This window comes from Mugil cephalus, chromosome 15 (genome assembly GCF_022458985.1).
Source record: "Mugil cephalus isolate CIBA_MC_2020 chromosome 15, CIBA_Mcephalus_1.1, whole genome shotgun sequence".
Taxonomy (NCBI): domain Eukaryota; kingdom Metazoa; phylum Chordata; class Actinopteri; order Mugiliformes; family Mugilidae; genus Mugil; species Mugil cephalus.
In genome coordinates this window covers 11,140,307-11,157,370 of record NC_061784.1, presented here as the reverse complement: position 1 = coordinate 11,157,370, position 17,064 = coordinate 11,140,307, and the positions used below count along the sequence as shown (strand labels likewise).

Genomic DNA, 17,064 nt, shown 5'->3' with positions numbered 1-17,064 from the left:
TTTTCCCGTCCGTACCAATCCCACCCTTGGATCCGTCTGGTAAACTAAGAGGCTTTTCCCAGAAAACCCCTTTATAGATCCACCCTGGACACAGCGCAGAGATTAAGGTGAATGCTGGCAAGCCAGGAGGATACTGTCTGTCATCTCTGACTTTAGATTTGAAATCTACGGGGCTTACTCAACTAATTGCAGATGCAGTGGATACTGAGGACAAGCAAAAAACAAAAAAAAACAACAAATGTTACTAACCAGTTGCAAGGAGGAGGAGGTGGAGGTGTTAATATAAAGGTCGTTATTATCTCACATCCTGTTGTGTTTACACGTAGCAAACATTTCTGTCAGTTCTGTACGACACTTCTGGTGCGTGTGTGTGCACATGTAAGAGACAGATAACTGCTACTAATATAACTGCATATCTGTTGCAGTGTGAATTTAAACATTCTGCACCTTCTGGCTGTTTACATGTCAGCCACAGGCACTGTCTTTGCATGGTAGTGTTGTGCAAACAAAAGTCGCACAATCAATGTACCGGAGTGGAATAATTACTATTACAAAGCCCTGTTGCCAGTGTCACATGATTTTGAGGAAGAGGGACGCCTTCAGAGTCCAACTGGCCAATCAGGTGAGAGTTTCGTAATTCCAGAATGAACTAATCTCATCATGAAAAAAAACACACAAAAAAAAAACAAACATAAAAAAACGCAAGTTCCTTTTTCTCTTTAAGATGGCCATGGCGTCGTAACGGCAAACACACAGCACTGGCTTAGAGAAATGAAACTCTGGGACTGAGGCTGATGTTAAAATAATACGCATTTTATTATAGGACGAGGACAATAAGGAACTGTTTATCTTACCGCACACTTCCTCTTCTACAGGCACACGCTACACTAGACCAAAAAAAATAAAATGTACAACTCATACAGCGTCGCATGAAATGGATTATCACCCTTCTTCTTTTTCTGTTCCTCGCAAACTGTCATTTCCAAATTCCTGACACTGTGTGGGGGGGAGAGGGAGGGAGGGGAGGTTAGACACTCCTTGAAATACAACATTTGGACCATATTGCAACACCTTCGTCTTCCCAGACGGACCTCAGGTAAAAGGTTTGAGTCGCCACAGGACCTGAGACAAGACAGATCTCAGAGCATCTGGTCGCATTCGCGGCAGCTGACGTTAAGTGAATATAAACCCGGGAGCTATTGCATCAGGCCCCCAGAAAAGTGCGTCCCAGCTTAGTGGGATCACTGAGACAACTTCACAATGATTATAACTGTACGCCTGTGGTTCAGGAAAATGACTCAGACATGAATAAACACAGCACCTTTCTGTGTAATTAGCTGATTCACAGACTGCAGTTGTTTACAGTGAGCACTAGCTGAGCCTTTATCGCTGGCGTCAGCTGGAAGTCAGGTGGTCTCAGGTTCTGCAGAGGTCAGAGGTCACAAGGAGTCGTGTCTCGTCCGATCGGTCAGACAGAGTCGCTCCAGCTGCTGAGCGCGCTCGTTGTGGACCGTCACCAAGGTGCGGTTCTCCTCCGTTAGACGGCGAAACTCCTCCTCGAGGCGAGCGATCTCCACGGCAACCTTCTCATCCTCCACCAGCTCCGCCAGCAGCTTACGCCTGAACGAAGGAGGGTGATAAAGGGGTTTAGACTTTTTATCTTATTGTGCTTAATCTTTTTTTTTTGTTTTTAGTTATTGTGAAAAGCTGAAGGAGTCAGCTCGGTTTGATGCATGGGAAACACCTGGAGCAGGGTCCAGATTTGCCGACGACAAGTCATGTTCATGTAAATGAGCAATTTACAGACTCCGGCGGTTTTGTGTGTGGGTGGAAACCGAAACACCCATGGAAAAAATGCAAGCTCATAGGAAGAGCTGAGGTGGGAAAAACAAAGATCTTGCTCGTGGTTAAGCAACAAATCTGATGTTTCTACAGTAAATAAATTTTTTTAGAAGCCAGATACACTTTGAGACTCACAATGAACACACGGAAAGATGATGTCAGGACGTTTGGTGCAAGGTTTGGTTTCACCAAATGTCACGTTCAGGGACATTTTGGTTTGATGGCTTCCCTAAAGACATGAGTGTGGAGATACAGTATTTGTATTTTATATGACATTTATATGGTAGTTTAAGACCTACCTGTTGTCTCTCCCATTGTCTTTTTAGAAAAAGAATGTGTTCGAAAAGAATTTGACCAGGTTTGAGAAATGAGATCATGTTAATATGGAATGTCCAAGTTATGCTATAACAGTGTTTCACCACTGCAAAAGTATCTCAGTCAGCGTGGGCCGAGACGCCATACATAACATATTAAACAAAAATGCCCATGCCAGCTCGCCGAGGAAAGCCAGTGAACTGAAACACTATAGTGCTGGTTTAGGCAGAACGTCCTGATTTCTCTTGGCAAACAATGATCAGCCTTTGGACTTTGAAAGGCATTGTAACGTTACGCGCATGCACACCCATGTGCACGGTTCGTCACGGCCTTCCACCTGAGGGTATGTGAATGTCGGTGTTGTATTGCAGCGGGTATGTGCCAAGTCACAGAAGAGCAGTGTCAACAAAACGGGAATTTACTGTGTATTCTGCAATGCAGGTTGTTTGTGGAGCGTTAATGACTCAATACATGAAAGAAAGCTTCGCAGTATTATTAGGCAATACGATTGTGAGACAAATCAGACGCACAGTTGCTACTGAAAGGGAGCTATTTTTGTCAGTCTGTTCATTTGAGAGCAAGTGTGAACGAACGAGTGTAAACATTTTGAATTTTGCTGGTGTTTCTCTTTTGCTTTTGGATCACAGGTCACACATGAAACCAGACGGTTACTATCCCACGGTGTCACATCTCCAATTTTAAAAAGGTTTCCTGGAAAGTATGATCTATGTCTGCCCACAGTCTGTTTTTAGTTTGTTTTATTTTAGTTTCCAACTATAATTCGACATACTTTTAACAATACCCTTTCAAAGGAGGTTGAAAAGCAAAATGATTTACAGTAAACCATTACATATTGAAATCCATTACTTGTCTTGCTGGATGTTTTTTTTGTATGTTTTGTTTTGTTTTGTTTCAGCTACCTGCTATCAGGAGCAGGCTGAAACACGTTTTATGCGCACGCATGTTTGTATGACCGTGAGAGTCTGATAAAAACTAAAAGGGGAAGACATATTTCTCAGTAGAATCCACTCGAAAACCAGAGAGTCCGAAGTAAATCTCACATTTTCTGTGTTAGAAAAAACAAAGCCGCATGTGTTCCTCTTTTCAGTGCGTGGACATAAAATAATAAAGCAAATAAGAGACATCAGATAGAACAAGAATACTTTGGCTCACGTATGCGAATAAACATGGAACCTGTTTGTCACGTTTCAGCTGTTTCACAACGGGGTGCTTTCTTGTGTAATCTCTTTGTCTTGTTATGGTATCAGCAGGCTCAGGCAAATTAGGTCTAAATATCCACTATAAATGAAGCCTACAGTGTCAATTTAATGGACACCGAACAAAACCTGCCTTGGGATTTTGGAAATTCCCTTTCCTCAGTGTGTTTAAAGGTATTTCTGTCGTCATCCCTGCAAACATTTCACTGTATGTGAATGAATGCGTAATCTTTCCCAAATGGCAAGTAACAAAAGTTTCATCCATGTCTGTTAAAGGTTGCGACCAGCAAATGTTAATTTCATGAAGATTGAACTTTAATATTAATGTATAAAAGTACACAAATGAGTGAAACCTTACTTAGGATTGTTTACACCCTGTACATTTTGTGGTATTGACGTCACTTGCACCTCGTAGTTTTGGTTTATTAGAAATCAATCTCAGCTTGACTGTCAGCAGCGTCAAGGAGGAGGATTTTCCACCAGGCTAACTCATCAAGTCCTTATTTACATTCAAGGCTACACTCGTCCCATCAGAATTTGTCTCCTGTTACTCTATTTAGGAGTTGTGGTTCGGTGTAGGTTGTGTTAGTTCGTGTCTGTGTGCGTGTTTGTGTGTAGGGGTGGTGGGGGGGTAACACCAAGGGCCTTGGAAATCCCACTGCTAAGACTACCACAGGTGCTGAGGACACAAGGGACGGTGTGCAATGTGTGTGGTGCCATACACTTACATGCAAGCGACATGTGTGTGTTTAAGCCTACAGTAGGTCTAATCTAATTAAACTGATCCCGTCACTGTTGCGTGTTACATTTCTGCAGTCTGGCCAACATTCAACGAAGAAAACCCACATCTTTGTGTATGTCACACATACTTTAGCTCATCTATTGCTTAAAAGTTATTAGAAAGTCGCAGGTTACCAGATGTATCATCTCAGGGTAAATGCTCTCAGCAGATGATGTGTTCAGCTCTGCATGCAGGCTGGGAACATGCGCCATCTGGTGGACGAAGCTTTGCAGTCCAACAAATATTTGCATTTTCAGTATGGTGCTGCATGGGAATTTAACTTATAAGCTTTGTAAGTCTGATGAAGTGGATTAGTGTTCTTTAAAAGTGCATCAGTAAGCGGATGCTAGTCCGTGTACTGCTGGTCCGAGCAGTCACGTGATCTCAGTGTCAACAATGGTTCACAGAGCTAGTACAAACAATGTGGAGGTAATTCCTTCACAGTCTTACTTGCGGTCCTCAAGCACAGTAATCTCATGTTTGACCTGGTGGAACTCTCTGGCCATCCTGCAGTGTTCCTTGTACACCTGCACGCTCTCTCTCAGAGACACACAAGGAGGCACCGGCTGCAAGACGTCAGGAAGAAAGATGATATGAAAGAAATACGGAGTCAGTTAGGATTAATTTCAAGCCAAACGGCTAAGACACAAATGGCACGAACAACACTGCAACATGTTATTTATTTTAAAGATCCTGTTAAAAGTGTTTGAAGTGAAGCTTTAAGGTGAGGTCAAAGTTCAAGTGTCCAGTAGCCAAAGAAATTCCATTCGAAATCAAGAAGCTACAACCTGAAAGTATTTAAAAGAAAAACACTATAAGACAATTAATCTTCAATTACCTGATGCATATTATTGTTATTATTATTAATTGACTGATACAGCAGATTTGAGAACAGCAAGAAAGATTAGTTTATATCAGTTTATAGTTCAAATATTCCTACTCTATATTATAGAATTAAGTAAATAAAAATAAACAGAAACCTGTAAACCTCCTTGTTACCAAAGCTACAACAAACATTTTAGTACTTGGAACCATTCACTGGCCCACTACTACAGTTCTCATTTGATACTCTAAGCCAACGCGCAATATATGTGACCCTGACTGTGGCACTTGCTGAAGGATAATTCAATGACAACACTAATAGCAGCGTGAGTGCACACAGAGTGAATACATTTATTTACCGGGCTGGGTTATTGTTAGGGTTAGTCAAGCTTCTCTCTGTCCACTCTAAGCCCTCAGTACACTTTAAATCAGCACACACAGTTTGGTTTTATTTGTTTTTATCAATTAGCTAGTGATGCCTGTTTCATTCTGGGAGGACATTTCTTTTTGAATGGAATTTACTTTCAATGTTAGTGATTAAGAAGGACTTTAGTTAGTTGGGTTAGGTTGTGGTGTTTAATGCCTATCCAATGCCGTAGTAAGAATATACAACAAAAGAGAACCACACATGACTAATTCCAATAAATTTCTGCCAAATGACATGAGGTGTGTATTGAATGTAGTGGGGTGCAGCAGCGTGTGCTGCATACCTGCAATCGCTGTTCAAGATCTGGGAAAGTCTGCGAGAGGTCCTCCACATCTTTTACATCTGTGGGAACACAACAAGATATTCAGTCAAAGTTACATGTAAGAATAATAAGACCTTCAACTAAAACTCTGTAATGGCTCCTGATTTAAACGTTTTGATGGCTCTGGATTAATATAAATTGTGCAGATTTGCACAATGATGCAAACCGGTACAAAAAAAGTGAGGCGAGGTGACATAAGGTGACTGTTTCAAGTCCCTCTCATGTCTATATGACTGAGGTGCCTTGACGAAGTGTTGGAATTATCGTACATAAGTTATCCCATATTTACTCTGAGTGTTTATGTATCTATTAACCTCCTACTATGCCAATGTGCAACAGTATATGTCTGTAGAGTTGCTTTGCAGGAAGGAGAAGTAGGGGGACGCGATTTCTGCTGAGTCATCCCAGAGCCATCAGTGACATGCAGGAAGTGCGTCCTCGCCGCAGAAAAACGGCTGAAGACGGAGCATACCGTTCCGAGGACAAGGTCCAAGCGAGTAAACATGTACCAAGAAGATAGTGCTTGTATCGTTTGAGAAGTTGCAGCTATATGCTCCCCCTCCCCATTAGCGCTGCAACTTCTGTTGTAACCAGGAACCACCCTAAGGAAATAAAGAGAGAGGGTACGGCAAGGTACGCTTCAGAGCGGTAGGAGATTGTAACTGAACGTATCTCTGTCTGTTCTCCTCGCGAGTAAAAAAGTAACTCTTGTCTTTCTCTTCTTTGTGCAATGTTCATGAGTGTTTTAGGTTGTTAAACCTGACACTAAGCACCTAAACCCCTGAAACTGCTCCCTCCCCTGGCACCTTGCAGGGTTGACTCACTCCGCCAGCTGTGCTCTCTATGTGTACAGATTGATCAGCGAAGTCTCTGTATGTGCATGTACTGCGTATGAACGGCCATTAAAACAGATCTCGGGGTTTCCATGATTAGGGGAAAACAGGTAAAGAGGCCAAAGCTGTTTTTGACCAAAGATTATTTCTGGTTTCTTAACGTGGCAATCTGTGGCACCAGCCTCAGGTGACCATTTGAGGAACATAATCACATGTTAAACTTTATGTTAATTTTTTTGTGAGCGATTTACCTGGTGCGGATCAGGTGCGGCAAGGGTGTGGACGTAACAAAACCCTCACGTTGCAGTAACGTTCTCCTGAACTGTTCCTTTGGAAAGTTCTTCACATTTTTTTATTAGGTTTTTCTTCAACGCTAACATCGTAATGTTTATTGTGATTGATCTCAATAAGCTTGATTGTGAAGTAGTAAAGTATTCCTATACCATTTGATAAGCACAGGCAATCTCAATTGTTATTTAATCTCACTGTGGAGCGTAGTGTCTTTCCACACAGTAATAACCATAACATGGTTTGCTGTATCACACTGAAGTGCCAAGTGACTACAGTGTTCGACGCGCGGCGCCATTCTAATGTTTTTCTCTGCTTCGTAAAACGGCCCAAAAGGAAACACTATAGGGGCCTCTTGTATGACAAAACATCATAGCAACACAGCGGCGCATTTATAAATGAGCCATGTCCTCTTACTGAGCAGCGGTAATGAGCTGTCAGGTTGAAAGACACGCAGGGTAAGAATACAGTTGGAGAACTATGCAGCAGACAGACAAACACAGTGGGCAGAGCGAACAGACGGGCCAGATGCATAGACAGGGAGCGATTCAGACAGACGTGCAGCCAGACAGAAACAGACAGGTTGTCTGCGCCAGCCTCTGCCTCGATAGTAATGTCCCGCTGGAGTTGTGGAACACATGTGGAGAATCCTGGCATGATGCAACCTTCTAAAAACAGGAGTATTAGCGGGCCGGCCCACAGCCATGGGGGCAATTATGATGTGGAATAAATACAGTTCTCATGCTTCGGATTGACACAGTGTGGGGTTATAACTATGCCAGGCATGAAGTCATGAAGGGCCTAAAGGATGATCCCCAGTTGGAGCGCAGTTCTCAGCCCCCCCTGCTGAGAAACACGAGTTCAAAGAGACAACAACACAATCGTCTAGGGAATATCCTGACTTTGATTTTGGAAGTTAGGATCAAATCGTGCCTGAATAGCTCTGGAGCTTCAGCTAAAATTAAATCGAGGCCACGCACAGGTCATTTGAGGTTATTACAGAGGGAAGACTAAGAGAAAAAAGTAGCGAGGGATAAAACACTGGCCGTATGAAGGAGGATGATACGAGTGATTAAGAAATAATACGTGATGATTCATTATAGTGTTGTAAATCACAAACAGAGCAGAGTTGGGTTAACCTCTGCTGTCACACATGAGCGTGTTGTTCCCTCCATAGCCCCTGATCTCACTTCCTAAGAGAAAGACAAGGGGGGCATCGGAGTTGGGCGGAGTAGACTGGAAGTGCTAACTGCTTATAAATATAGGCCAGTGTTCTAAAAGCTGAACAGTGAATCAGGCAGCAGGACACTGTTAGTATTAGCGGGGAAACCTGACTCTGTCATTGCATAGCTGCAGCTGCTGTCCCATTCCCTGGCCCCACTGCAGTAAAACATCCTGACAGACAGCACCTAGCACATAGGTAGTGTAGCCCCCCTGTAGCGGTGGGTTAGGAAACCACGAAGATGAGGTGTGCACGTTTTCACTTAATAGCGGAATGATATAGTCACAACAGCAGGTGTGCAGTCGTTTGTGTGTGGTTGCATATGGGTGCATGTTGCAAGTGCCCACCTGCTGCACACACAAGTGGTTCGGTTTTAATATCCTACAGAAATAGAGAGAGCACCTGTCCCAGGGAGAGAACATAAGAATGGGCACAGTTAAAGTGATAGGGTGTGACGGCGTTGCTCTGGGCAAATTGTTTGAGCCCGGTCTGTTTTGGTGGGAAGCAGGCTGTGCACATGTTTCACACATACTGGAAACGCAGTCAGAGTAGAGGCTTCCTCTGGTGTTAAATGATCGGTGCCGCAAGTCGTTTCGCCGACACACGAACACATGCGCGCGCCGGCATCCGTGCGTAGCGCCCGGCCATGGCTGGAAGCGTACGTGCGTTTACCTGATGTGTTGTCGAGGCTGAAGGCGATCCGTACTTCAGATTTATCAGGAGACACTCTTCTGGTTGAGGTGATCATTTATCCCTTCATCGGGTCACACGCAACAAAACAGAGGAGTTAGTACAATCATGGCCTTAAACGAGTATTATTCTAAACTTTAAGTATAAAACATTTAAACGTGGCGCTGTTTCCAGGTTCATACACGTAACAGTTGTAACACAAAATGAACTATATATGAATTATTAGACACTGCAAAGAACAAAGCCACCACTATATATATATATATATATATATATATAGCAATCTACCATGGAAGGCAACAGCTTATTTTCTTACAACCAAAATGTGGTGTCAAGCAGCAAGCACAAAAGAAACCCTGAACTCAGCAGAAGCAGTGTCGAGTGGGAATGAAAGCTTGCAGACGTTTGACTAAGCGTGCGATGATGCCACCCCTGTGGAGCGTTCATGAGCACACACATCATGGGCAGAGTGCAACTGGTTTCATCATGCATTTAGAGTTGCCGTGGGATTAAATAATTAGAGGGCTTTGACAGACTGACTCTGAGGTCTGGATTTTGCATGCCCCCTTCCTCCGAATGTGCAGGCTTTTTATATCAGGGCATTTGCCTGCTTTAACCCCAGTAAACTCTCCCACACAGCATGTCTTCATGACCTTCTACAGCAAAGGCACACTTTTTAAAAAAAACATATAAGGTCTGTCACAGTTGGGAAAGTTATTATTTATCAAATATTTCAGAATATCAACAAGTGCAATAGTACAGCCATGTATATGTTTTAGACTTATTATTCACATTATGACTGAGAATAGAAGGATATATTCCATAATTACGAACTATCTCCTGCATGCACTGCAAAGCTGGAAGCACTTCTACTGTTCCGACAGGTCACTGTTACCTGAAACTGCACGATCCCGAGCCAGAAATTATCTTACGTTGAAGTTTAAGATCAGGAAGTGGCGTGCGTCCTCGATAAGGATAGCTGTCCGTTCCCTGTCACACCAGTGTGGAGGTCTGTTCAAAAGAAGTGGCTGACGGTTTTGCGTCTCAGCTGCTGCGCCCTTGCGCAAATCCAACAAAGATGTCACAACTATCACCCCGAATGTTGACCTCCCCGTCTGTCTTGAGACTAGATTATAAAGTATTCTGTAAAGCGCGCGTTTTCCAACATGTACATGTCCGCTAAACGTATCTCACTCAGAAGGACTCCAGCTGCTCAAGTCTGGGTGGGCACGGGCATGTTAAACACGGACTGCAGCCATGCGGCGAGGAGCAATACAGGGCGCAGGCAGTGGAGGAATGCCGTCCGCTGCCCCCCCCCCCCCCCTCCGTGGCGGCCCGGGCCCAATTAAATGTCTCAGATGACATGACTTTAGGCCACAAAAATGCCCATAGCTCCAGCACTGTTTTGAGTGACACGGTCATAACGCTGGGATGGTCTTTGGCTTTGCAATAGCTGTGCAATGAGGCAGTTGGCCAGAATGAACATCTCGTGTTATAATAGCTCATGTGGAAGAAAACAAGGCATCGCTGGGTGTTTATGGTTTGGGTGGAAGATCTGGGGGATGCAGTAACCCACAGGACTAAGCCACCAAAAGGCAGGCCATAGAGCCAACATATTATTATATTATATTATATTATATTATATTATATTATATTATATTATATTATATTATATTATATTATATTATATTATATTATATTAAGGTTCTTTCTCACAAGGACTACATAGTTGTGATTAACATTAATCATCTTGTGACAATAGAATGCTCTGATGGGGAACATTTGGACCTGGCATTTGTGTGGCAGTTACTTAGATACGAACCATCCACCTAAACCACACCAGACATCCCCACCCCCCAATGGCACTCCTTGTTGCAGCCATCCCCAGCAGGATGCAGCCTGACACAGGAACACACACAAAAGCAGTTTAGGAACAACTAAAAACAAGCAAATATTCATTAGATCCCAATCTAGTATCAGCACTGGAACAAACCCAATCTACAGAGACCCCTCCTCCCAACACACAGACACCACAGGACACCTTCAGAAGGCCCATGCCCATTCTCTGATGAGTAACTGTTTTGGAGCCACAAGGGAGACTCAAAATTAGGAAGGTAGTCATAATGTTATGCTTGATTGGTGTGCAAAATAACTTTCATGAAGTCAACATGAATATATTTACAAAGCTAAAATGTGGGAGACGGAGGGAGATAGATATTGTCACTAAGATACCCCCCCCCCACACACACACACACACACACATCTTGTCCCTCAACTTTGGTGATGTGCAGTATTAGAATTCTTCATCATCACACACTTAGACTGGAACAAAGAGCAAGACATGCAAGGAACTTTACTGGTTGACATAAGTCAAAGAGAATAGATGGAGGCATGAGAAGGGTCACCGGGTATGAGTGAGCTCAAATGCAGAGAAGGCCTTCAGATGAGGAGGAAACTTATGCTTCCTGGACCGAGGCCATGAGTGAAGTTGTAATAACTTCCGTTTCAATTTAAACCCGTGTGTATTTAAATCCCACTGAATTAAATAAAAAATGAATCATCACTACAATATACATCTTTTGCTAATATGCACTTTGGAGACTCTGCTTTTTCATATTAGCAACATTTTAGCATTTAACTACACAACAAATAACAAAATATGTAATATATTTGATATTCGGGAAGCAGCTCTCACAGCCCGACTTTACCAGAATTCCTCACGCACTTATAAATGAATCACGATTCCCGTATTGCCAAACGGACTGCAACATTTTAAGGTTGCTGCTAAAAGAAGACAAAAGTCTGACGACCTGAAGCCTTTTCTCCCTGAGGCCTCTTCACCTGTGCACCAGTAGATGACAGTGTTCGCCCTGAATATTTAAAGCCAGGACTTCAGACGGTAGAAGGGAAAGGGAAAGGCAGAGAGAGATGAATGATGTCTCACAGCTCTGAGACTCATCCTCCTCCTCGTTTGTCTTCATTGACAGGTTGTTGACACAGACCTGCCTTATCAGCCCCGGGGACTGTTCGTTTCATTGTGATGGATGGGACACACTCATATGTCTGCCACTCTTTTATGCTGCAGCCATAGTTTAAATTTCACTCTCCTGTACTTACATGTACAGTTTAAAACGTCATATATGGTGCTGCATGGGTCAGATTTGACAGGTCTGAAGGATTTGAGAAACAAGCTCTACAATCTATTTTGATTATGCATCGTTCTTTATATACAGTGTTGTGGTTGAATTGATTTATTTCATCTATATGTTGCCCTGCTCAGTTTGTCTGTAATTTGTTGACCTTTTCCGAAATGAAGCCAACAAATACAACATGTTGTACATGTGAGCATGTTTGACACGTCAATGACATGACTTCTTAAGTCATCCCTCTTCGTCAGATTCTCATTTTTTTCTCCTTTCTGTATCTCTTCATCCGTGCAAGAGGTGTGCATGTATAATCTCTGGCCTTCTTACTAAACGCACAAACAGACAGATGCCGTGATCCCTTTATCTCTCCCCATTTCTCATTCACCTCTGAAGCAACACCAAGGTTGAGGGCTCGCGGTTTCAAAATCGTCGTGATAAAGAGTTTGCCAGGGTGAAACGGACAAGGACACAAATGCAGGTGAGGGCCCGAAACATGACAGCACCAGAGCATTTGTCAGGTGAGGTCATTGTAAGTTGGTGAAGAGGACAGGAGCCCGGCAGAGCGGCACGGCAAGGTCAGAGACGTAATCCGTGGCCTTGTTCATGATGGATTAGATAATGATAAAAAAAAAAAATACTGCCTTTGGTTTTGATTAAGAATTATAGGGTTAGGAGATTACACGCAACCAAACGCTATTACATTGGACTGAGCCCAATCCCAGAATTAATCTGAATACCAAAAAAGAGAAAACTCATTACATGCAGAGATTAAGAAAAGCTTGGTCCAATTCTCCAAGGATGCACACAAACCGCTGCGCACACGCCACCGAGAGAAATGTCACAACACAACCTCAAGTAATTTATAAACTATTCATATCATTTATGGCCCGTTCCCGCTCGAAATGTCATTGCATTAGCTGGAAAAATCTTGAAATTGGAGGTCACTTTTGAAAGTCGTGACATTATTGATAATGAATTGTGTCAAGACGCAATGCCTGGGGTTCTCCATCAGTGTCGTCTCTTTCCCTCCTGAGTTTGTGTCTTACCAAACATCTGGTCCTGTTGACACTGTCGGCATAATATCATCTGCATTTGTGTGTGTCGAGGATAAATGTGTTGTTTTTTGGCGGTATTTACAAAATGTCAGGAAAGCTAATTTTGTGGCTTCGGTGCTTTTGCAAACGAGCATTTTTTTCAAAACCAGTTAAAAATACGGGCTATTATATTCCTCTGCCTTCTAATTAATTATAATTCTTTACCCTAATGACAGCCGGGGAAGGCAGAAATAAGCAGATAGCATAGCATGAAATAATGAAGACAATGGAAATGAGAATTTGTCAATAAAATAAGGCAATTACATCTGCCTAAATGGTGCTGTGCCGGGATATTAATTTATGTGTATTCATGTGTCAGAGTTAATATCTTACAACAATAAGTGTCAGAGAGAGGTGGGGGCGCCCCGGATATTTTCATTCCTGAAAAATGAATTCATAAAACAGACACCATCAATGTCACAATTTAAGGAATGCTTGAGGGGAATATATTGATAAATGTTAATATTAATATTTTCCATATTAATGTTAATAGTTTCGTCTATGGATCATTTTCTCATAAACATGGAATACAGCCCAATCAGGTAAGGTATAAATCAGCAAATCTCATCCAGGCACAATCTATTCACTTATTGAAATGCACACTGTCTCTGCTGGAAGACAAGAATTCCTCCCCCCGGGCTTTTGAATTGAACAAATTCAAGGAGAGAAAAAAAACTAAAAACAATTTCCTGAAAAACAAGACTGTTACTCCCAGGGGAACGAGGAGATTGTTTTTTTTTTCCTTTGGTCTCCTGAGAATTTTCACTCATTTTAAAAATAATAATTTTGTCCTTCCCCTCTGCCTCTGGCATATCCTTTCTATGACTTACAGACAGCAATATCTCATGATCACAAGTAGTTGCGAGGTACCTGTATGAGTGTGTTTTTCTGTCTGGTTTGATGTCTGCGTTGTTAGTGCGACAACAGTATAAAACAGCATATGTGTTCCTGTGCTTCCTTAGCGGCTGTTATCTCCTTTGGCTCACCACGCTTGGCTCTGCAATCCACTCCATACAGACCCCTCCATGGCCTACATCACTGTGACCTCACAGCGTTAGCTGGAGGCAAAACAGAGGGAAGCTTGAGGCTGACACTGTTACTTTCAACTGTGAAAATGCCGTCTTGGTGTATTTTTTGGTGACAAAATTGAAAAATCAAAAACTAACTTGAATTTTTGTCACATACCAGCCACTGCCAGATGTAGACAGGTTAAGTTAATCATTATCTGGGGGATTCTTGGTACTATTATTATTACTATGTTAATGCTAACCGCTAGCTAACACAACGTTAGTTGCGTGTTTCAGGGTTGTCCAATTAGAAGTTGCTACTTACTACGGTACCTTCCACAGTGGTTCCGCTTACTTCTGATAACATCTTTGTAGGAGAGACTTCAATTAATAAAGAAAGCCCCTCTATGTTCGTGTGTCTGATTCGATTTGTATGCCTTCAACTTTTCTTTTGTGTAGACACTGGGTTTCTCAGTTAGGTCTGTGTATATGTGTGACAATTGCACGTTGGGCAGTCCTTTCAAACAGTCTATTGAATGAGTGATGGACGATTTGACAAATTACATTAAGTTAATCATTATTAGGTGATTCTTGGTATGTATTAATGCTAATGCTAACCACCAGCTAACCGACATCAGTTGCGTGTTTCAGGGGTGTCCAAGCAGAAGTTGCATTTACTATGTTACTCTCCACAGTGGTTCCACTTACTTCTTGTAATATCTTTGTTGGAGAGACTTGATAAAAACTGCCCAGACTTCATCCCCTCTGTGTCCTGAGTGTAGGGGTAGATGAATATATGCCCATTAGTTAGAATCAACTTTTTAAAATAACACGCACAGTGTCGAGGAGTGAGTGTATTCATATATCCTTTGAAATATGCTAACTGACATTTACAGGCTATAGTGTTTCAGATGTTTTGCCTCCAGCTAAGCCCTGTCCCTCAAAAAACGCCACACTGTTTACAACCTGTGAAGAGGTCTGTAGCGCCTTTGGTAGCTGTACACAAAGAAACGCGCACACGCATCTCCACCAACCAAAAACAACAAAAACAGCAGGGAGTCGTACAACAGCTTAAAAAAATGCAAAAGTCTTTTTTTTTTATTCTGAAAACGTGTGAAGTTGTCATACACAATGGGAGAATCTATAAAGTCTGCAGATTCAACGCTGCTAACTGCTCAGAACTACAGCCACGAGGGAACAGCAATGGTTGATATAATACAGAGATTTTTTCTTGCAGTCATCACCTGTTTTAACATTATTAATGTTGATACGAGGCTATGATGCCGTAAACTACATCTACAGTGTACTGCTTACACGGAGAGTCTAAAGACGAGGGTGATGAGGAAACAACTTCACACCGGTTGGCGACCCACAAACAAATCTAAGAAGTGGAAAGCAATCAGTCTCTGATTTAAGTTCCATCACTCCGGATCCAAGACTCAAGTGCTGGAGTCTCGTCTCGCTCCCTCCCTCTTCGCGGAGCGTTTGGGTTGACAGAAGATGCAAGTTGACCTTGCGCCGCTGTGTGGTCTCGACCTCCTCCGGATGCCTTTGTAACACTGCAGTGAGATACCCAGCTCCTCCATCACAGCGCCAAAAGACACGCACTGCCAAAGAGAAATAATTAAAACCCTGGGTTATGCCACCAAAAAGCTGATTTCCATTGAATTCATTAAATTCTTATGAACTTTGGCCACGAGTTTAAAGTGCGTGCTGCTCTGCAATTTAGAATTTGACTATAGATGAACGTAAGCAGGCAGACAATGTCATGACGTCAGCGGACGAGCGATAACAGCACACACATAAAGTGTACATTTATCTAAAAGAAAAGACTCATAACCTCTGTTGTCTCGTCATAAAATCCAATTAAGAGATGAAGGATAGTGTCTGCCATGTAACATCGTATCGCGGCAAGCCATGAATTTATAATATGGTAATTATTTGAAATTATGAAAGAGAAAGCCATCTGAAATTAAAAGCCTCGGGCTTATTTGAATCTGCAAACTATTCTAACACATTCATCTTCAGTCATGTTCGCCTTTTATGATGCTCTTCTACAGATGATGCGTTCACAAGATTTATATTTTGCAAATCATCATTCGCAGCACAAGTCATCTGGCTTTTATTTATTTTTATTTTTCTGTCTGTTGCTTTTACATCCATGGAACACAGAAGGCTTTACTCTTTCATACTGGCTTTGCCTAAGGCTTCTCAAACAAGAATGGCTTCCTGCTGGGGTTCCCACGGATGCACGTAGCACTCATTGTCAACCAACACTGCAAAAACCTTTGACCTTTAAAAAACAGACACACAAGAAAAATAAACTTTTTTTGTAGATATATTTTACATTTTAGACCATTTTCTACAAAATGTTATAGTCTCTTGCCACCTGACAGTTCATTTAACCTTCGGATACACTTTAATTAGGTATTTGTTACTCTTGTACATCGTATACTTATTTAATGTCTATTAACTGTATAAGTATCGTTCATATTAGCTGAAACTAACTTAATGTTTTTTCAGATTTCCTTTTTACTCCATCCCGTAGACAGATAGCTTGCATCTGGATGGCAAGGTCAGTCCAGGTGAGCGGCAAAGACCTTGAAAGGACATATTCCTCTGCGATCACTTGCATCGTTACTTCAGACGTAATGGTCTGCTGTCGCCAGACGTTATTTATGAAAGTCCAACTGTACTTTTGGCCCTGGATTTGTGTCAGGGGGGCATCTTACCTCGACTTGCTGTTCAATCATTGTTATCCAAGTTTCAGCCAACCGAACCCGCCTACCAACAAGCTTAATAAGAAAGGAAATATTAAAGTAACCTTTCCTATCTTTTGATTTCCCAAAAGGCAAGGCACACGCATGTCTGCTGAGACTGTAGTTTAATACGGTGCAAGAAAACAGCTTAAGATTCTCCATTTAGCTGACTGTTTTATGTAAGACTGGTTTTCCAGCTTTAATCAGTAACGTGCTCCTCCAGCATACTGTATAACAAGAGCACGAGTGGACTTACAATGCTGCATGAAGAGTCGGCATTCATCCCCTTTCAGAACCAA

General features: G+C 42.3%; 2 protein-coding genes across 6 annotated transcripts in view; both read right to left on the bottom strand.

Moving 5' to 3' along the window:
• Positions 1–792: 792 nt before the first annotated feature.
• map3k7cl (map3k7 C-terminal like) lies at positions 793–10,068 on the bottom strand. Of its 2 annotated transcripts, none has more exons than XM_047607345.1 (5): positions 9,692–10,068; positions 8,742–8,823; positions 5,688–5,746; positions 4,606–4,721; positions 793–1,620 (listed from the first exon to the last, which is right to left on the bottom strand). In XM_047607345.1, exons 2-5 carry the CDS (start codon positions 8,815–8,817, stop codon positions 1,440–1,442), a joined length of 432 nt encoding a protein of 143 aa, XP_047463301.1. In that variant the 5' UTR covers positions 8,818–8,823; positions 9,692–10,068; the 3' UTR covers positions 793–1,439. The 2 variants fall into 2 exon arrangements, with proteins under 2 accessions (XP_047463301.1, XP_047463300.1); XM_047607344.1 differs by having other exon boundaries at positions 9,655–10,065.
• A 5,009-nt stretch (positions 10,069–15,077) lies between these two features.
• grik1a (glutamate receptor, ionotropic, kainate 1a) overlaps positions 15,078–17,064 on the bottom strand; it is a 32,066-nt gene continuing 30,079 nt past the window's right edge. For 2 of the 4 annotated variants that reach the window (XM_047607337.1, XM_047607339.1), the window contains one exon: positions 15,078–15,613. In XM_047607337.1, coding sequence (XP_047463293.1) covers positions 15,446–15,613 — 168 coding nt within the window. In that variant the 3' untranslated portion in view covers positions 15,078–15,445. The remainder of the gene's footprint in view (positions 15,614–17,064) is intronic. The other 2 variants (XM_047607338.1, XM_047607340.1) reach the window with 1 other exon arrangement.

Excerpts from the sequence above, each read along its gene's own strand:
- map3k7cl (XM_047607345.1), bottom strand. The coding sequence starts at position 8,817 with ATGATCACCTCAACCAGAAGAGTGTCTCCTGATAAATCTGAAGTACGG. Across the intron at positions 4,722-5,687 it reads ATCTTGAACAGCGATTGCAG|CCGGTGCCTCCTTGTGTGTC; the intron begins GTATGCAGCACA and ends GACGTCTTGCAG. Across the intron at positions 1,621-4,605 it reads ACTGTGCTTGAGGACCGCAA|GCGTAAGCTGCTGGCGGAGC; the intron begins GTAAGACTGTGA and ends TCCTTCGTTCAG.